We start from the raw sequence: 22,351 nt of genomic DNA on the forward strand, positions 1-22,351 counted from the left end.
CCTTTATAAAAATCATAGATCAAGACATTTGTGTTTGCTTTAGATAGCGGAATCCCTAGAAGTCGCTACCATGTCTGTCTGGCATCTTGCTGCTACGTTGTACTCTTGGCACTTGATTTTCGTTCGCATTAAACAATACAGTGTCATCTAGTTGTCAAATTTTACACACTGGGGCTTTAAGCAAGCTGTGGTAAACAGTAACAGCAAGTATTGACATTCTTTCCACATAGATCCCTTAAAACACTGTGCAAAAAAGACGTAAGCAAGTGTACTTCTTATACGAATACTTTATTATCAATGTGTGAATGGTTAGCTTTTCGTCTGGATATTAATAGCATATAAAAACTATACACCAAATCCAGGCTCAGTCCTAATTCCGCGGTATAATTTCTCCGGTCGGTATTGAAATTTTCTTTTATACATTTATATATATAATATAGATAAGCCAAAGTGCGTTTTCCGTTTTTTTCCTCTTGTCCATAAACACATTGCACCATACATAAATAATGACATTGTAAAAAGGACTCCGTATGTACAAGTATAATATATATTTCGTATAATATATAAAACTTTATATTAAATCTAGGTAGACGATATTTGGGATGGTGTGTGTGGTGGTAGGGTCCGTGTTATCTGTGTTTGTTGAGGAGGATCTCCAGCCAGCAAGGGCAGGAGGTGATGAACTGTCTTGAGTAGCAGGGCCCCCAGCCCTTAGCGAAACTGATGCGAACGCTGTTTGGGTCGTAGGGCCCGTCGGGGGGTTCGGACCGGGCGCCCGACGGGCTGGAGCGCTCGTAGTCGAACACTTTGACGGAGAAACCCGGCATCACTTTGCGCACGGCGAGGCTGCGCCCGCCCGGCACGTCCAGGGTGGGCGAATTGACGAAAACGGGGTGTTCGCTTCGGTTATACGCCCACACGCCGTCAGCTTCCTTGCTGAGCAAAATGCCGTAACCGATCTTGCCGCGGGCTCGCTGCACCGTGCTGCTGCGGCGTTCGAGCTGGAGCTGGCCCAGGCAGAAGCCCGTGCCCTGAGGTAGGTCGTAGAAGATACTGACGGAGCGCTCGTACACCGTGTAGAGGCGGCCCACTCGGGTTCGGTGCTCCCAATACGCCACGCTGCACCAGTGGCTCTGTTTGGGGGCGTCGGGCGACGTACTGGCGTCTGTACACAGAATGGGGAGAGACGCTGGAGTCAAAACTTTAAGCAAGATTTTAAAAAATGTATGTTTATTTAGCTGTCTTCTTTTTGGAAGAAAATAGCATATCATTGATATTAACATATCGTGCATTGTGTTCTGGAAATGCTATCACAAGGGGCAGCTCTGTGTGTTAGGAGGGCATGACTGTCAGGTGTGCACGACTGTGATAAGCTGGTGTATGCTTTTAGTCAAACATAAGTCAAAACCACCTGCGTAGCACGAAAAAAAGTTCATCAATTAAATGGGAAAGTCAGAAGAGCCAAAGAAATGTGTGTGTGCTCTGTTGACTGTTATCGGGTGAGGGAAGTGACTGAGACAGCCTCTTACAGGGAACAATATCCAGGCTTCAGGTCCCGCCTACAGGTACAACTAAGCTAACAACTCTCACAAGCTACCCGTGCCAGGTTGTATCTCGCCAACGCCAGATCCATTACCCATGAAACGGATGACCTGGAGCTACAATTCGTGGGAAACTGGTCAATTTTGGGACGGTTGAATTTTTATCATCACAGAGACCTGGCTCAGTTCGAAAATACCCGATGCGAGCCAGCCACTCTCTAAATAGCTTTCTCGCACTGAAATTCCGTTGTACGTTTGTATGTTGACAATAAAGACCAGTTGATTATAGTTGTTTTTTATTTTACCATTGTTAGTATTTTTACTGTTGTATGCAGTAAATTTCGGACTCTAAGGCGCCCCTTTTGTCACAAGCTTTCAACCCTGCGGCTTATGCAATGATGTGGCAAATTTATACCAGGGGCACCCGAGCAGTAAAGGGTTAAGAGACTGTAAATTATTCAAACTCTTTCGGTGTACCGTCTTTGTTAGTAAATATCTTATGTTTCAATGTGAGAACATGCAGCTTATAGTCAGGTGCGGCTTATGTTTGTACAATATGTTTTTCTTTACAAAATGTATTGGGTGTGGTTTATAATCCGGTGCACCTCACAGTCTGAATTTTACGGTATGTAAAGGATGTCATCTCAAGGTAGCTGTGATCCAGGGTAGCTGCCATGCTACTTAGCCGATTTCAACGTTTCACGGAATATTCTGGTTCTCATTAACCACGATAACCGAGAGATTACTGGACTTCACAGAATAAACATACTGTAATGTTTGTTTTATTTACTATTCTACTGCTGCACCCACTAGGGCCACCATTTCCTGTGGTGTGTCTTGGCCAAGTACAGCCTGGTGGCGCCCATCCCTCTCCTGGCCAACAAATGTCTCGAACCGAGGACCTTTCGCATGTTATGAGAATGTGCGACAGGGATAAAATGTGAACTTGATTTTTTAAAATTATTATTTATTTTCCTGTTCTTAAAAAATGGACAGAGCTTTATATATGGAGTTCTGTCTCTACTGACTGAACACAGTGCCTAATAGGGCATGCTTTTATTTTATTTTTGTACAAATGCGCAGAATCTTCAATAAAAGATGCATTTTTCATAGTGACCATTATCATTTTCCACATAATTAGATCAACTTCAGGACAAATTTAGGAAAAAGATGAATAATTATATGATTATTGGACTAATCGTTTCAAAAGTCGGTGAAGAGTCGACTAATGAAATAGTCGTTAGTTCCATTCCTAGTCAAAATGTCAACACAAGAGGGGGGGTTGGGGGGGGGCTGGTTTTATTGTTGCCAGCAGTTGGCTACGCTATAAATACTGGATTGAAATCCAAGCCTGTGCATTCGCCCATCGCAGTCGCCGACTATACATAACCCGAGGGTGTATCGAGGTCATTACCCGCAGTTACCGTTTCTGCCTCGAGGGGTCGCCATGATAACGACAACCCTCTAAAACACACCTACAGTATATCACAGAGGAAGGACTTTTACACGTATATCAGCTTACTAACATGCTTTTTTAGGGATGGTGCCTTGAACGGTTTTCAATGATGGCTTTTAAAGACTTATTCCTGATTAAATTGAAAAAAAAAAAAAATGCGAGCACTGTGTAATAGTTGACCATTATATGTCGCTGTATTGTGTGGTGCAACTGAAAACAAGTGCTATAAAGTACAAAGAAGAAAACACACTACTGAGACTCAAAGTGACTTAACCACACCATTTTTCTTCTCAGCAGCAAGATGACGGACAAACATATCGGCTCCCTGTAGGTGAGCCTCGTTATGTAAAATAAAGGCCAAATTCGGGGCCTACGGGTACACGTTTATATGATAGTTTATGTGGTTTTGCTCATTATTCAAATCAATGTTGTTCTTTTTAAAGTTTGTATACACTAGGAGGTGCTAAATAATACCGAATTTCCCTTGTGGTAAGAATATCTTATGGGGATTTATATGCATTTATCTAAATTTATAAGTTCTTTTTGCAGGGGGGACAGCAAATTGTATTTACTAGTACCAAAGCAGCTTTCAATACCAGATACCGATACCATTCGCAAACAACATTACCAAAAGACTCACAATTTTGGCTTTAATACCTCATACAGGTGCCCAGCAATTCCAAATTATATCATTATGTTATATTGGTACAGACAACTACTTTAGTCTAATATTGATCTAAGAAAAAAAAGTGGTATCATGCTTCCCTAGTTTTCAGTCCACTGAATTTGAGCACGTCTTCCTCCTCACATTCCGCAAGAGGAAACAAGGAGGGAAGGCGGGGGTGGGGTACCCCCTCCCCCAAGCGAACAACTCTTCCCCCTGCTGTGGGCCCAGGGACGGCATTCAGCTCCCTGACAACTTAGCACAAGCCCGTGACCTGCCGACCCTCCGGCCTTCATGCTATCAGCTCCCATTAACTCGCACACAGAGTGATGCCATTATTTTGCTTCACAGCGTCTATTGGCGCAGATGATTTTAGGCCCCGTCCTTTTGAGCCCGCACGCTCTCGGGGGTGTACCGAGCACCCGTCGCATACACGGGTGCTTTGGAACGGCGGAGGAGTCAAAAGCAACGCCCGGCCGGTGTCGTTCGCGGTTAAGACACGACTACGCTTTAGGCCAGGCGGGGGTTTAGTCGCTGAAACAACACCCCCACCCCCAGGGGCCCCAAAATGCATGCGCCATTAGTGAATTCCACGCTGCGACTCCCCCCACCAGAGTTCAGCGTTTATTGCGAGCGGTCAGTACAAAGGAGTCCCGGCCGACTTGTTTACGGCCCCCTCTATTGTCTCAAGTCAAACGGAGCCCCGCGGATCAAGGTAAACTTTCCGAGGGCGCGCACAAAAAGGCCAAATGGCGAATGCCGCCTCGCCTGCAACATCCTTCGGACGTAGCTTCATACCAAGTTGGGCAAAGCGAATACATAAAATGTAACCCCCATTTTAAATCTTGATTCAACTGTTTCCAAAAGCATCATAATGTAAGAAAAACTATTCCTGCACTTAAAGGTATTCTCTAATTCTTAAACATGGAAAATGTGAGGGAATAGTATATGGTTTTAGCGTAAAATCTGTATCAATACAGAATAATCAATTTTTAAGTATGTCTCTTCTTTATCTTCCTGAGCTGTGACGTCCTCGGAGGAATACCAGAACCCTGGCAGGCCATTTGGCATATTGTCTAATGTGTTAATCAAGCAAAGAGGTTCAGAGTGTTTTAAGTGAAGTTTTGGTAGTTTTTGTGGCGAAAACCTAGGCGTTGTGTCGCAGGGGCGAGCAAAATACAAAGGGACACACCAACTGGGGCTAACCAAAAGCGATCAATGGAAGGAAAACGTGAGGCTGTCCGACCAAAAAACACGCAGTGAGCAGGCAGCCTAACCAGGAACCAACAACAAAAAGAACTGATCTGCGACAACTGAAGCCAGCCGGGAATAAAAAGACCAAGAGACATGGTAAAACTGGCCGATCAGAAAACGTGCGCTGAACAGCAAGGCTAACATGGAACCAACAACGAAAAGCTGCGAAGACAACAGCGATACACCCGAAGCTGGCCGTGGAATTAACCGAGCGTAACGACAAAACTGGCGCTAACGCCAGGCTAGTCCGCCAAAAAACACACGATCGGCAGCCAATGAGGGGCAACCAGGAGCAAACAAAACAGGAAAACCCTCAGCAGACCCGACGCTAATGGGAGCTCGCCGGACAATATTTAACCAATTGCGACACACGAGGACTTAAACACAAACAAAAAGCCACATTTGCTTACTTAAAGGGAGGCAAAGGCGAAGAAAGAACACACGCCGTAATGGTGGCAAATAAACTTCCCTCACGCAACCTTTGGAGTTCAAAACATTTACAAGACCCACAGAGACTGGGTAAGCGAAGTTCTAATTTCTCGAAGAAAAACTGAGCGGTATACAATTGCTCTGCACTACAATCAGTTTTGTAGCTGCCGCACATGTGTTAATGGGATTCGCCATTTTGAAAGTGTTGAGTTCCTTCTACAGGAAACAAGCATGTGTGTCAACTTTGAGACTAAATTTCTCGAGTCACCTCCCTATGGAATATTTTTCAACAAATTTGCATAATTGTGGGAAGGAACACAACATCTCCTGTGCCTAAAATAGAAAAAAATGTTTGGGAGTACTTTTAATGTTTAGGTATGTGTTGCCTATTTTTTCTGACATTTTTTTAATCACATTTTTCTTTTTAAGCTCTTCATTAATATGAATTAAAAAAACATTAAAAATTTGGACCGTGATAGACATTTGCTAGATCTTATCTGATAAGCCATTTCTAATTACTGGTGGGGCCTAGTGAGACAGTTAGACTGGGGGTCAGCATCCTATAATTTTGAAAGAGCCATAACTGTCCAAAAACAAAGAACAAATATGCCTGGAGCCGCATAACAATTAAAAGGCTTATGTAAACCTATTTTTAAATCAAAAGAATGAAAGAGGAATAATGCATTAAAGTAAGTCATTTAATATTTATTGAAAATATTTCCAAAGCGCTGGAAAACAATAGGAATTGATAGGGTCCTGCAATCTACTGTTCTCCAGAGGGCACTAAAAGGTAGAAGGACCCCACACCGGTTCATCATCTGCACCTGACTTTAATCAAGAACCTAGTATTAAACAACTGTGCCGACAGCAAAAGCCGTTGTTGCTTGCCATTAATGTTTCTGATCTCCTGAGTATGATGGGTGATTTGATTTGGACTTCCTAAATTTTTGTGTGTTTGTTACTCATTTTTCTCCTCTCTCCCATGTGCCTTTTGTTGATTGCATTTGCCCCCAAATAAACTCTAGTCAGTCAGCCTGGGTCCACCTCACCAGAACATAACAAAGAATCTTTGTGTCATGTTTTCCTCCAGCAGAAAACGATGGCATGAAAGTGTATCTATTATTCCCGTACCCATGTTTTTCTATTTCCAAGAATTTCTGGAAAAGCTCCAGGGAACCACTAGAGTGGCGCTAAAGAGCCACATGTGTCTCTAGAGTCACAGGTTGCTGACCGAGGTTATAAGACAATGAGTCTATGAGCATCCAGGCCTTTTCCTGAAAAGTGGAAAGTGTCTTGTGCGTCTACGTTTGCCTGCGAGCCCGTTTTGTGTCTTTGTGATCGAGTTCTGTGTTTTGGCTATGGGAGGGGGCACAGAGGTGAAAAGTTGGAGAGTAGGGCTGATTAGGATCGCTTTGACCGAAGCGTGACTATCGGCGATCATGCCGGGTGCTCGGAAAATCACCAGGGCAACCTTCGGCGGCCACTGATGACTACAACTCAGTGGAATTGTTCTTTCACTGTGGAAACTGATTTTCTTCTACTCGGAGCGGTTTACGAAGAGTGAGATTCATACTCGCATGAGTCAGAAGTGCCTAAAGTTTTTTCTTTCCAGACTGGGACAGTTATGCTAACTCACGAGCTAACCAACAGATACAGCAACACATTAATTTGGGTGCCTTGAAAAGATTAGCAAATGAGCTGATTAATGGTCGACTGCTCTGTGGCCCTTTTAATTTTTTTTTACCAAGAATACAAGTGCTTCACTGATTCTAGAGGTAAGATCTTGGGCCCCGGCCAAAACCGGACCTGGTTTGAGGTTGAAATGTCAATCTTTAAGTCGAGAGAGGCCTCTCTCTCTCTCTCTCTCTCTCTCTCTGTTTCCCCCCCTCCTTCATTGAGGATCTCCACAGCATGCATTTACTTTTACTCAAGTAATTATTTAGATAAAGAACATGCTTACCAAACTATCGTACAATACGCATAGCATCGCTTGTGGATTTCAGATTTTTGTTGGAAAACAAACTTTTGCTTTTGTGACATGTTAAAGGCTCAAAGGCTCTTTGTCCAGGAAAGGATGTTATATTTTTGTATATTTTTTGTATTCAAATTTTGTCCCTGAAAAAAAGCTCGAACGACACAGTGTTGAATTGGATAAAGAAAGACCTTTGGAAATTTCCTGATTTTATCTTTGCCAAAAAACCATGCCATTGTTCAGTATCTTTGCTTTCTTCTAGTGATCAGGCCTGCATTAAATACATATGACTTTATTGATTTATTTTCATATTACTCACATATACATACATATAAATACAGTAATCTATCGCTATAATGCGTTTTACTTATGATTTTGCTACTTCATTGTGCATTATGTTCTGCATTCTGATTGGCTAAACTTCTTATTTGACAGTACAGTATTTATTTGCGAAAACAAACAAATTAAAAAAACTTTATGGTACAGTACTTTTATTTTGTTAAAAAAAATGCTTGAGTCTGTATAAAGGGCTTGTTCTTTTGTTAATAGAGTAACTACTTGTATCTTAACTGTAAACGAATGGAGGTTTCTACTTCACGGATTATCCCTATCACGAGTTCTATTTGGGTCTAAAGCTGTAATACTTTAAATATATTTTTTAAATCCTTAAAATAAAATAAAAAAAAACCTATATACTTTTAAGATTGATTTTTCCTCCCTCACATCGGATGAGACATATTTGTCCCTTAATATGTATCTTCTCCTTAGAACTTGTGCTAATCTACAATCAAAATCGATGTCGCCATATACATGGATACAAGCTAGGCCTGTTGGCTACCAGGGAAAAAGGTGAATATTTGCTCCGAATCAAGTGTTTGGATTACAAGCAACAGAGCTAACTTTACACCCTCTGAGTCTAAAACGACATCAACCATTTTCAAGGTCCAGCTAACAAACGAAGACAATTTGATGTCAGCGAGCAAACGTCAACCAAAAGCGAGCAAATCCACGCTGCGCTTTGAGAGGGTCGGCTCAGGGTGGTGTCGTGGCAGGATGGGAGCAATTACTGGCGCTCTGCCTCCATTTAACCCCGACGCCCTTTAATAGCTCCGTTTACCCATTAGAATAGTAGCACGTGTTATTATTGTTGTTTTAATTCAAAAGCCTCTCCTCTTAGCGTCACTCTTCAGTCCTTGCGCCCGGCCACCACGCAACACTTCCTCTTCTGGGACGCAAAAATTAGTTCAAGAGATTGGGCCCGTTACGTCGCGAGATTCCTAGGGTCGGGATACAAAGAAATAGTTCAGCAAGTAGGGAATTTTCTGATTAAATAGAAAAAAATGCAATAGTTTGGTATTTCAACTAAGCGTTGATATCAGATGTGCTATGTATTGACACACTCATTCACATTCTGAAGATGGGAATGAGGGAGACCCCAAGTACCACAAACAAATGTAGAAAATAGTGAACGCTTGTTTGTTGGTGATAACTGTAAAACGGAAAAATTGAAAAGAAAGTTTTTCTACAGGACAATTTTTATCCTTAATTACAGTGGTGCTAAGCTTACAGTGTAGTTGGTTGGTCGGATCCCTCAACTACTAGAATCGTAGGGGCACCATTTTCCAGTGGAGCGTCTTGGGCAAGTACAGCCTGTTGCCGACCATCACTCTCCACGCCAACAGATGTTTCCACCCGGTCTCGAACCGGGTACATTTTGCGCGTCAGGCGAATGTGCTTGTCATTCCAAATGACGAGAGAAGACATCAAACGATTCTGAGCTTGCGATTAGAAAAGGAGAGAACCAAACCCTCAGATAAAAAAAATCCAACTTGCTCCAAAAGCCCTCCCTTAAACTCTGTCTTAATTACAAAAGCGGGTCCGCCCTAAAGGGTGTGGTGATCAAAGAACGTCAACATGATTGGTTGATAGTGACAATGATGTAAACAGTGCATGATAGTCAAAATAACGAACAACCGTGAGGTATAAAAGTCAAAATAACTAAGTGGAATCCTATGCAATCTACCTCAGCTGTCCATAGGGGGCACCACGTTGGAGACCATTGGCTTAGAGACTTAATTCATAACAATAGGACAAGGACAAAATATTGGAAAACAGTTTTTGAATTAATCTAGCAGTTCTCTAAAATTAGCTTCCGAGATAAATGCATTAATCTTTAGCTCATTCAAATGTATTGTCGAAACTGCAGCAGTTCTACGTAAAATAAGAATAAAAATAAATGCTTGCTTTACTATTCTCCTCCCTTTAGAATGATTAGTAGTCACAACAAAGCAAATTGAAATCCGAGTTTGATTGTGTAATGAAAGAGGAAATAAAGATGCAGCAGTTCAAGAATTACTTTCAGGGGGATTTTTAAAAAGAGACCCGTTGTATGAACTCGCTCCTCGGCAAATCTGCAGCGAAGGGGTGGAGGAGACAAAAAATAACACCAGAAAAAAAACACTGTTTCCAGTTCAGTTCTGAGCGGCCCGGTGGTGGGGGGTAACAGCCTCTCATCCTGTGCCAAGGATTAGATTCCCCTCAGGCTATTAGTCTCTTTCAATGAACTGATAGGCTGGAGGGGGAAGGCTGTTTTTCAAGGGGCTTGAATTTAGGGTCTGTGGATTGCTTTCGGAGAGTTTTGCTCGTTTTTAGGGCCTGACCTCATAAAATCTCCAAATAATCGAGCTCAGACTGGCAGACTAAAACTGTGAGGGGGGAACATTTAGGCTGGCGTCTGCATTATCTCTACCATCAGAGTCCGCTTATCAGTCAGACACTTTTATATGGCTCTGTTTTTTTCCCTCGCAGAGAAGGCAAAACAAGCATGATCCCACAAACACACCACAGGAAATAATAAACCATCCAAGTTGAATTAATAGAATAAGAATCATTGATTAAAAGGTACTTGTTATGATTTGCTGTGGACCGTTATGCAGGGGTGCAGGAACCATGGCAGGTTTCTCAAAAATGTTGGTGTTTAAGAACAAAACCATCAACGAATTAGCAAACAAGTAGTCAATAGAAAATTAACAAAATATCCAAACTAGAAAACAAAAAACAAATCTCACTAACCAGGATGAAACTAGAAAACAGTGTGATGGTAATATGGCGATAATTGATGACGATGACGATGTCGATGTCGGAGCAGTACTTTTATAAATGGAGTCAAATGTGGAAGATTGGAGCCAGGCATGGGCATTCTCAGGTCCCAATATCGGTTGGCGCACTCTGGCTAACGGTGGCAAGACAGTACAAAATAAGAGAGTGAGATGTCCGGCCAATGGACCAAATCAGACCCGCCAACTAATTGAATCCGGCCCGTAAGAAAACCCTTATGACAGCACCAAAATAAATGAGGAGCATCATGTCAAGAAACAGACCTGCAGTTTTTAAAGAAAAATCAATAGGGTGTTGGAAAAGCGTTCGCACCCTCAATTCACACTACTTTTCGTTACTTTTTGTCACTTTTTGTATATTTGAATACTTTTAAGTACTTGTTGTATACTTAAATAATTTTCAGTGCCTATTCATACATTTGACAGTTTTATCGTACATTTCAGGAATTTTTCGTACATTTCAGTGTTATTTTTATATTTCCATGCCTTTCTGTACTTTTTCATTCTTTACAATATGTTTTCATACTTTTCATTCATCTTTTCCCATTCCAGTTTTTAAGTTCTTTTCAGTACTTTTATATATTGTAGTTAATTTTGCTGACAAACTACGGAGACGGTGATCAAAACACACAATTTTTCTTCTTATTTTTTTGCCCAGCTTTTTGGGTGTTTTTAAGTACCCGTAGCAGAAAGATGGCGGACAATTATGTCAGCTCCCTTTAGATGAGGCTCATGTTGTGTAAAATAAATGCTAATTCCCCGACCTTCTGTATAAGTATTTTTAAAATACACGTTAATATGGTAATATATGTAATTTTTGCTCATTACTCCAATCAATTTTTTTTTTAACTGAAGTTATTTTTACCACTAGAACGCACATTATCACTTTACCTTTCTGTTACAAGTGATTAAAATTTATTTTAATTTTTCTGATTATTTTTCGGGATTTTCTTTTTAACAGAGAGCTCTATAGATTTTGCACCTTTATTTATTTTTTTACCCGATGATGCTACCTCCTCGCTTGTGTCATTATTGCAGCCTTAGTCAGCTTGTTCAGGAGGCACGTGCAAATACGTGCATTTCTTAGATGCGCTTGAATAAACTCACCCTTTTTCATCATTCTTGTGGCTTCGGTTGGTGTTTTGACTCTACTAGAAGCAGAGCTTTTCATACTTTCACGATTTAAAGAAACCCCTGCAGGGATGAGCATGAGTATCAAATACTCCCCTCACCCCCCATTCCTCCTACCTAATGTATTCTGCTCTGAACAGCTCTGCTAAGAGTAAGATAAAATAAATTAGGTGAGGTGGGAAATAAAGCATAATGGCTGTTTAAACTCAGTTGGACATTGTTAGCACGTACCAAATAGAGAATACATCTAGTTCTTGTCTTTTTTAAGGAAACCTCAAACAACGCACCCCACCTTTAAAGTTTCTATGAATAAATGTGTATGCCAAAGGGTTTATCTTTTGAAAACCTATTCATCCACAGTGGTATTTTGATTGTTGTCCCCAACCAAATCCAGGTAACTATAGAGATCCATCATTAAATTACAGAAAGCCTGCAAATGAGGCTACATAGAGGGCGAGTCTTTTACCCGGGGGCCGCAACTCCGGGCCGCATCCGAGCGCCTAAAGCAAAACACTCAGCGAACATCCTGCTGGGTGGCTGCGCTCTTTGACCCGCCGACTCGTGCAAGCTACGTGCGTACGTGCACGCGCTAGCGTTTGTTTGCAAGCGTGTAAGGTGGATTTAAGCCAAGTGGGCTGGAAGAGTAAAGAGGGGACCCTTGCACATTCCTCAACTACCCCCCCTCTCCCCGTGCCTCCAAACTTCCTACTCTGGTTAAGATATAGGGGGGTGGGGGTGCAAAAGCGAACACTACTTTAGAGACGTAAAAAGCAGCTATCGTACATTAAAAAAGAAACTCAACGACACCCAAAGGGGCAGAGGTAAGATCGGGCCTCAAAAATTCAGCCCGACCAGACCCGTAGCGCAGGTATATAAACCCGAACGCGTCGAACCCGACGGATTAACTTGATTTGATAAGCTAGCCCGAAATAAACCCAAAGCTTTATTTTGCCGCCAAAGTAAAAACGAAGATTTACTCTGGCCGAACTGTGAGTTTCGGCTGAACTACGCAGCTTGGGTTTCCCTCAAATCAAGAGTGCACTAAAAGTGCAACGCCTTAATGAAACTGAACGAAATGGCACTGAAAAGAAAATCAAATTCTGCAGACTACAAGCTACAAATAGTGAAATATTTGGCCAAAAAGCTGAAAGAACCTTTCTAAAGCTTGTAAGCTATTGGCAAGAAGCTGAAATGACGTCTGCCGTTGGGGAGGTGGAAGAAGGAAGCCAACAACGACGAGGAAAGTTTTTCTTGGATTTTGTGTTTTTGAGTTAAACTCATAGTTTGGAAAACATTTTTCTTTATCTAAACAATTACTTTAGTAAGTTTATGATGTGTAAATCTTCCACGAAAGGGAAAAAAAAAAAATGTCGAGAGAGAAGCCGGATCGGCCCGACTTAATGCCTGACATTTTAAGCCCAAACCCGGCCCGAATTTCGAGGGCCAAGATCTTACCTCTACAAGGGGGGCTGTGTTTTGGGTTTTACTTGAATGACTGACTTGCCTTTTTTGCTCGAAAATAGTGTGAGCATTGCCTTGTAAAGCGCTGAACTTGCATTAGGCTAGTATTTAGCAGTAGCTAGCCGAGATAATAACGCAACTTCAGGTCAACAAATTGGCCACAAATGTAAAAGTGCGCCTTATAATCCAGCGCACCTTATACACCGGAAAATACAGTGGATAAAATTGGAAATGCTCAGTTACAGTTAAATGATAAGGCGTATGTTAACTGTTATGTCTTTGAGAAATATATAGAATGGTCTTAGAATGCCCTCTTGTGGTAAACACGTTAATTGTTTGTTGCTTAAATTAATTTTAGTGGTGACACCAAATGCATAATGTTAATTCATGTTCCATGAAATAAGTAATTTTAATTTGAATGAATTTTATTTAGTATGCAACCCTCGCTCTTACTGTTGTTTTAATTCCATCCTTATAGTCCAAGAGTAAAAAGGTATATCACAAAAGACTATTTTAAGGGGTGTGCCTTGTAAATCGGTTCCTCTTATAGTGCGGAAAATACGGTATATATTCTGAGCAATTCTTGATAGTAATTTAATGCATTTGGTATTTTCATAACAAATATTATTTTCACTTTTAAAGACTGAGCCGTACAAAGAAAACCATCAAAGTCAGACCCATTTTGAGTACAAAACAAACCAAACCAGACAGCTCTATTGTTCCACGTTGTATTAGCGTCACTGATTTAAGACAAGAGGGACTTTCTGATTTCAAACGTACGTGATGGACAGAACTCCATCCAAAGCAAGGCTTCCGAATCGATCGGACTCGGTGGATCAGAGTCGGCGAGGACAATGTGTTCTGTCAGGATAATGTGGCACCATAGTTTATATTTCAATCACAACACTTGCACGGCCTGTAACACAAACCACCGCTTCACAGTGAAAACACAGACAACAACACAACCACGCCTCCCCCTTGTAACCCCCCACCCCCATTCGGTCCATTCACGACAAGAAAGACTTCAATTAACAGAAGAAAAAAACAAAACAAAGCAGAGAACGTTTCCTATCACTTTGCTGTCAACATCTGCAGAAAGTCTTGAAGCTTAAAGGCGATGGCAGGATTTCATTAAGAGAATTATGTGCTGGCAGTTGCAAAGAGGGGGAAGAAAGGGGAAGCTGCAGCCAGACCTCTAATTGAAACCGTACCCTCAAATGCGACAGCCTGACTGCACACATCGAAGACACGCAGCCAAGAATTGAAGAAAGGAGCATGAAAGAAAAGAAAATATGAATTAACATTGCAAAAGTCAACCCTGTGAAAAAAGAACAATATTTTCCGGACTAAAAAGTGCACCATAAAACAAAAAAACAACCATTATTCAGAAATTCTTAACCGCACCTTATACTACAGTGAATCTTATAGTCAAACATATGCAGAGAACAGAATAGATATTTATGAACGGTATTTTTCTGTTTTAAAACGTGCGGTATTCTTGCTAAATGCTAAAAAATAAAAACAATATATATCAAAAAATGTACGGTTAACTGGATACCGTCTATGGTTAGGAACAATGTGTTTTTATATTACAAGCTTCTAGCTTAAGGGAAAAAAATATACTTAATCATGTACAAGTACAATTGGAGATGCAAAAAATCCCTATATCATCTTAGCAAATTCCAAGAACAATGTGAAAATCTCTTCCATGCTAAATTTATCAACTCTTCTCCCATTTTCCAGACACTTTTGTCTCTATTTCACTGAGCTCATTGGAAGATATTTTGCCCTATTTGGCCAACTTAGGGTGTACCTTAAAACTAAAAATTGCCAGGAATTTCAAAGCGCGCCTTATATTCCAGTGCACCTTATAGTAGGAAAATACAGTAAATAAAATTACAGGAGAGTCTTTACATGTTAACTTTGAGGGAATGTTATCACGTACGATCAAATATTTAAACTTTTTCGTATCATAATATTTAGCGCATTATAAATACATCTTAAAAAGAAAATGTATCCCGTATTGTTGCTTTTAATGTTATGAAATGACGACTTAAGTATTGATCAATATCCCGATATTGCAACTATTGTTACCCAGGCTAAGCTCCTCCTACAATGAAGTGCTGAGTCAAGATTAGCGGGCAAGCTCCACTTTAATCCAAAACAAAGTAAGACAGAACATACAATAAAAGTATAGTGAGTCTGGCACCCCACCACAAATGATGGACAAAATCATAAAAACAATTAGCTATTCCAATAAAATACAACAAAATATCTATGAACAAAAGGATATCTTTGGAATCTTTTAGACAACTTGATCAAAGACACAACAACAATAACAGCTGGCGGTTGACGGTGAGGATGCCATGTGTCAATGAGAATGTTTAACTCTCCTGAACCTTTATGTCTCTCAGTGTCTGAGTGTCCTCCAAAATCAAAACACACAAAAAAAAAACTACGTAAATTTAGAACCAACTTTTCCTGGGGGTGACTCAGAATTTCCAGATACTTCTAATACAAAACCTAGAATGTTTTTGACTTACATATAAACAATCATGAAATATTAGAATGGACTTGATCAAGTGATATCGTTTTAACAACGAAAAAAATCTTTAGTAGGAAATAAGACTTAGTTGGTCCAATCGTTTGACTAGTTGGATCATGACAGAGCATCGTAGAAGAACAGGAGATGAACCCCGAGTAACCTTCAAGTATATGATTGCTAACTCCAGATGTTTTTGAGCTGACATGGAATGGCTATCGGACTGATATACGATAGTAATATCCAATAAAGACAATCGTATTCTCAATAAATGAAAAGCACATTTCCACAACATTTATCGAGCTGGAAAAGTAACAAGAAACCCGCAAAATAGCAACGCAGACGCAGCTATGGTCAAATATGAAAACTTGCGCGAAACCGCAATTGAGCCCGAGTCGTGCACAGCATGAACTGCTGAAAAGTTAAGGTCATTCACATGTTTTGCGTTTTGCTCGAGCATCAAACAATCTTGCCAGCTTTTTAAAAAACAAAAACACAAACAAACATTTATATTGGTGTTATGTTCGTTCACAGCCGTATGAGATTTACGGCCAGCAGATCAAGTTTAAGATAATGGAGCAGAGAAAATCATCTTTCTCCAGTTACATGTGAACAGCCCGAGAAAATGAAGCGACTTATTGTTCCTCCGCGTCCACAATGAGCTTCTGTCCATCCCCCCTCGTTGGGAGATGGCGAGTGACGTGGGGCCCTCCGCGGCTAATCCGCACACGGAATTCTGGTGGCTGCAAAGAATGCCTCGGCTATTCTGAGTAGGCAAAATACTGCACGGATCGGGACGCAACTGTCCGTGCTACTCTCCGGAGGAAGCTCGGGGGTGTTACATCTTCCGGCTATTTTAGCAGGCCATCAGACCGCGAGCCAAAATCTGGATCTGGATTTATAATTGCAGGTGAAACAGTCAAAAATTGAAAAAAAACAGCCTTCCCTACTGGCACCTCCTCCTCTTGCCTTTGCCAGGCAAGCAATTTTACAGTGGCCGCTTAAAAGGGAGCATTGTAACCCCCCCAACTCCCGTTCCTCCCCCTTCAGCCTTGAGCACGCTAAAACACTAAACTAACAGTTGGACATTCCATGCATTTTTAATGGCATGGCACGCTTCGTGTTTGTTGCAGTGGCCCAGCTAGAAGGACGGACCTATTATAAAAAAGCGGGGGCATAACTGATTGTGATTACCGTAATTGTACGTGTATAACACACATTTTCCTTACTTAAAAAAACAACCTCAAAGTTAGGGTGCACACTAGGTTTTACAATACATTACCGTGTTTGTGCAATGATTAGTTGAAATGTATCGCTGACCACAACCACAAATCAATGGCTGCATCAAGAATCGAACCCGGGTCACAGCAGTGAGGAGCGCCGAATCCTAATCACTAAACGACCAGTGATATAGATGATATACGAAAAAGACATTTGATTCAATGTGATTATCACAGTATTTTAATTCACAGTACCAGAGAGAAATGTTAGGGAATGGAGAAAACAAGTTCTAAAGTTGAAATATAAAAAAATGGAATAAATGCATATACCACAAAATAAGCACTTACAATGCTTAGATTGAGTTGAGAAAAAGTGAAACAAAAATCGATACTGGGGTGTGCGTTATACACAAATGCTCGTGATACACAAATAAATACAGTAGGGCACTTGTAGAGGTGAATGATAATAAATCATTTTTAAATCAATAAACAAGATTAGAATCTCAGAAAAACCAAAAGATCATTACAACGTCGCTAGGTGCTGTTTCAATATGGCCCAGATTTAGTGAATACCGTCATTACATTTACCGCTAGCTATAGCAACAAATAGCATCACTTTGGTAGCTAGCCTTCAGCTAATACTGTTGTCACAAACACTTAACTCCAGAATGTGGCCGGTGGTGTCTTTGCATTAATGCCTAATGTTTAATTAGTCCAATTTAGATACAAAAACATACATGATTCAAATTAAACCCAGTTGATTTATTGTGAGGTTCCTGTTGGACATGGCAACTGATTGACTGATTGGGTACCCCTGGGGCTCATTATTCCTCTGTCTCTCTGTTGTTCATGCCGTCTGCACTGACCTAAAAAAGGCCCTCTATGCCTTTGCTGCTTTAGGAAGACTTTGTGTTTATTTCAGTCTTGCCTTTTTAATGGACTGTGTTTTAGTAATACGTTTTTCTATTCCATTCCTCTTTTGAGCGCTTTTTATTTCTTTCCCAGTCCTTATTAAAGACTGTCAACCTGCTGATGTGTCTGCACTTGAATTATTTCAACCCAAACCTAACTTTTATATCATAAATTGTCAGTTTTTCTCATTTAGAAAAGCATTAAGGGAAAATGTTTCAGCTTAGCCGCTGGTGAACATGGCTGTTAGTGTCTTAGCAATAATGCCTAGTATTTAATCAAAGAATTTTGCATGAATAAAATTGTACTCTACTTAGAAAACAGATACATATTGAAAACCTAATGTATATCAACTTGTATTATAAATAGATAATTCCAATGCAAAGTACAAGTTTAAACTAATGTCAGGAACTTCAAGCTAAAGAACAAAGTTCAGTCTGATGTCAAGAAACCACAAGACCAAGGTGCCATTAGGGTTAAGGAAATGTTTTGAAAAAGGCTGTTAAGAACAGAGTAACGTGAGAACAGAAACTTTGAGAAATGGCTGACAACACAAAAATGTGTGAACGGAGGTAGTTGCAGTTTCCTGTTGATACTACACCTCAAAAAAGGGATAAGAATCTTGCTTCAAAATGCTAAGATTGTCCGATTGAAGACTTGATTTGTGGTGGTCTCCCAAATATATTCTGCCGATAAAAACTTCTTGAGAAGCAGTTCATCTCCAGCCTTATAATCTACCAACATTCTCCTCACCTGATATTCAACGAACACGCGAAGAACAAGGTCAGAAACCTGATGTGATATTGCCCACTTGAAGTCACTTGTAATTTTGAGAATGAATAAATAACATAAATGCACACTAGCCTCAACACACATACACACACACACACCTTGTGTTGGTGGAACACAGGGCGCTGTGTTACCTTGAATGACAAGAAGGGTGCCGGGAGAGTCACGCATGAACTTTTTGATTAATCTTTATCTGTGAGTCCTTTAGAAGTTAGTCAAACAGCCGCCGGCACTGGCACCGTGCTGGCTGGCCAAAAAGACAGATAAATACACAACCGTGTGCTCCTTTCTCATGTCACATAAAAGGTTTGAGGTTGCTTTAGATTAGCATTGCAGGCAACGGTATACTACCCAGCATCGCAATTCGGTCGAGACCTTTTTTTTATTTGTCGAATTAAATAAATATAGCCACAATGTGGCCGAATTTAGCGCGGAACGTCAACAAAGCTGAACTGTTCACAAAAGGGACACAAGCGTGACGTAGTTGCATTCCGTCCCACCGTTTGTTAGTTAGCAGGCCATTTCCCGACACTTCGAGTGCCTTATATAACGGCACAGGTGGGGGGTGAGGGAGTCCGACAAACTATGACGGGGACATTTTTGTCATATTTGACCACTGGATGTCGCTGTGTTGAGGAGTGCAAACGAAACGAGTGCTAAAAAGCACAGAGAAGATTACAAACTACTGAAACTCTAAAGTGACCAAACGCGCCATTTTTCTCCTCATTTTTTTGCCCAGCCTTTCAGAAGATTTTGAGCAGCAAAATCGGAGAAAATCATGTGAGCTACCTCTAAATCAGTGTTTCTCAAGTCGTGTGTCGGGACCCAAAAGTGGGTCACTGACCAGTGGCCCTGCTCGATCTTTTCTTCCTGTTCAGACAACGGCACCTCCCCAAATGTGTTTGAGAAGGACAACTTCTCACTTCATTGTGATTTGGTTTGTTTCATTTTCCATTTTCTACCCATAATAATGTCTCCTGAGAAAGAGAGTGATAAGGGGAAGGAAAAGTGGAAAACAGTGGCAACGATCAAGTTCAAAAAGGAGATGATTACGAAATACGAAAATAATGTACGAGTGTCTGCCATTGTAGCACCGCTTTTGGTTTAAAAATGTTATGTTTTTAGCTTTTTATACCCGGATATTAATCTTTAGTATCTACACAATCAAGTATTTATCGTTATTCACATGTTTTAAGAATATTATAGGAACAAACTTCTTTTGGTTAAAATAGTTTTAGAAGGTTGCTTATATCCAATACATCATTTTGTTTTGTTTTTAAATAAAATATGACAATAAATTCTAATCTCTGCTTCAAACTGCCCAATCATTTAATTCGATAAATTAGAAATGCGGATTTTTTTTCTTATTTTGAGTCACCGCTTGTCATTAGGGTGGAATGGTAGGTCCTCATGTCAGACAAGTTGAGAACCACTCCCCTAGGTGAGGCTAATGTTATGTAAAATAAATGGAAATTCCTCAACTTTGGACTATTTTTTAAGAATGCAAGTTTTGGGGGGTACCCTTAAAGGCAACATGGCAGACAATCATGCTATGTAAAATCAATATGCTAAATAATACACAATGTTCCTTTAATGTAAATCTGGCCTTATGTGGAGTTCAAAAAATATTTATATACTATACATATATTTTCTCTCGAAGTAGTAAAATTCAATTTTAGGGATCTTTGATAAAAATACTTAGACGGATCCTAGTGCAATTATTGAACTATATATTTATTTCAAATAAAAATAAATATTTTCCTTTTCTAATTTTGAGTTCCTGATTACTCCATTAATAAAATATCAATTGATTTAGTTCTTAATAACTATGTTCTATGAAATAAGGTAAAAAATTAAAATAAAAAATAGTTTTTTTAAGCCCTTCCAAGCAATGAACATACTTGCACATGCATCATAATTAGGTTGACATAGGTTGCAAGGATGACACTAGTCAGGAGATGGCAGCCACAAGTAAAAAAAAGTTCCAAATAACGTACAGCCCCTTTAATTCAAAGGTCAAATGATCATTCTTTTTTTCTTTTTTTGAAAATTGACTTCAATCAAGCTAAAAGGAAAAAAAAATCAAAAGAAGGCGAACGTGCTTGAACCCAACAACAAGGTGTGCTTTGGACTCCATTTTCAGCCCCCTAAGAGCTAAAGTTGAAAGTGGATTTCTGATCGCAGCTTAACAATGCTGAGAAAGGGAAAATGAAAAATGTGCTTATCGCTCTTATCAATGGTTCTTTTCTGTGACTGTGTACGTGTTACGTAAGAGGAAACGGAAACCGGCCTCCCAGGACAGGAACAGATACTTGAGACGGGGATTGTGGGTAAAGACTTGACACAGAGAACGGAGCACAAGAACGCTCAGGATGTAAAGCCGCGACCCTCGGCTGGGCTGGACGTGACTGCCGGGGGGTTACGCGAGCCTCCGCAGGACCGCCCAACATTCCTCAGCCCCCCCTGCTGTCGGAGGGGGTCGTCCGCCTCCGCTGTGAAGAACCAAGGCGGCTTTTTTAAAGCAGGATGTTTGTCTGAGGGCTCCTTCCCCTCAAATAAACAATCCGCAAAACCTGATTTCAGGAGGCAGGGTGGAAGCACTCCAGTGGCATTATTTCCACATCCCGTATCCTGAAGCATCGGGGTTCCTCAGGGAGGAGCGCTGGGAAAAGACTGGGGTCTGCGGTGGAAACCTGAGGAAAATGAGCCAAGCTTCTAGGGGGGGCGATGATGACAAACTACAAGATGCTAATCCGGTCGTCACTACGTGACGACTTGGCAGTCATCAGCGGCTACTGAGCTAGATGCCAGAGTTCGGTTTGCTATAAATAGTAATCGTTAAACGAGGAGTCACACCTCAACATTTTCTGCGCAATAAAAAAAATCTCAGTCACTCACTCCCTCAGTATTAAGTATTAGATCAGATCAGATCAGGGCAGGGGTCGCCAACCTTTTGAAACTGAAAGCTACTTTTTTGTTACTAATTAACACGAAGTGCAACCAGTTTATAAATTATTTTTAAACAAAATTGCATTACTATATCACCGGGTTGTCATTATTACAGGATAAAATAGGCTCAGTCAACCACTTAACATAATACCAGTTAGAAATCTGTATTAGAGTGCTACCTGGTGCTTGCGGGCAATACGTTGAAAACAGCTGTTTTAGATTCATCCATTTTTCAGGCATTATCTGTATTTTTTGTTCACGAAGAAATGTCAGAAATTTGAAAGTGTTATAATCCAGTGCGCCTTATAGATCAGAAATACCGTAAATCATATCATAAATGCATAATTGCAGTGAAATGCTTTTACATCCGTTAACCATTTATGCAATAATCCAGTTATTTTGGATAAGAAACAAAATTTCAGAATATTTGTTTCATTTTATTATTTTAAATATTATGCCCTTTTTATGAAACCCTTAGTTTTATGTAGATTTTCTTTGTGCCTTGATTAAGAAAAATATCCCATAAAGGAATATTTTGAGGGCATTCCTTATAATCTGGTTCACCTTGCAGTCTGGAAAATACGGTAATAAGTAATCAAAATGGGCTTAAACCGACACAGCCTGCTGTATGTGGGGCTAGGTGCAAGAGCGCAAATCTATAGAAAACAAACAATTCAATCCTACTGATGTTTTTAAATATGACATCAAATTAGTTGCTTAATATCAAGTAATATATGATCTATGTATCCTTTTCTGCTACCTTATAAGACTAATGGATTTATTAATAAAAATAGAGGGCCTTTTTAAGCTCAGTGCAGACGGGCAAAATATGGCATATCAGTAGCCCTATTTAATAAGAGGGTATATATCAGTTGTATTGTAATTATTTCACAAAATATAAGCCTCACCTAGAGGTAA

The 22,351-nt window shown here is 40.3% G+C and overlaps 1 protein-coding gene across 1 annotated transcript in view; it reads right to left on the reverse strand.

Annotated features, from left to right (window-relative positions):
* Positions 1 to 269: 269 nt before the first annotated feature.
* The window catches only part of smad6b (SMAD family member 6b), a 48,193-nt gene continuing 26,111 nt past the window's right edge, over positions 270 to 22,351 (reverse strand). Inside the window, exon 5 of the mRNA XM_088340141.1 lies at positions 270 to 1,165. Coding sequence (XP_088196267.1) covers positions 630 to 1,165 — 536 coding nt within the window. The 3' untranslated portion in view covers positions 270 to 629. The remainder of the gene's footprint in view (positions 1,166 to 22,351) is intronic.

Source organism: Urocampus carinirostris, chromosome 7 (genome assembly GCF_059441175.1).
Source record: "Urocampus carinirostris isolate Australia breed hairy pipefish chromosome 7, RoL_Ucar_1.0, whole genome shotgun sequence".
Taxonomy (NCBI): domain Eukaryota; kingdom Metazoa; phylum Chordata; class Actinopteri; order Syngnathiformes; family Syngnathidae; genus Urocampus; species Urocampus carinirostris.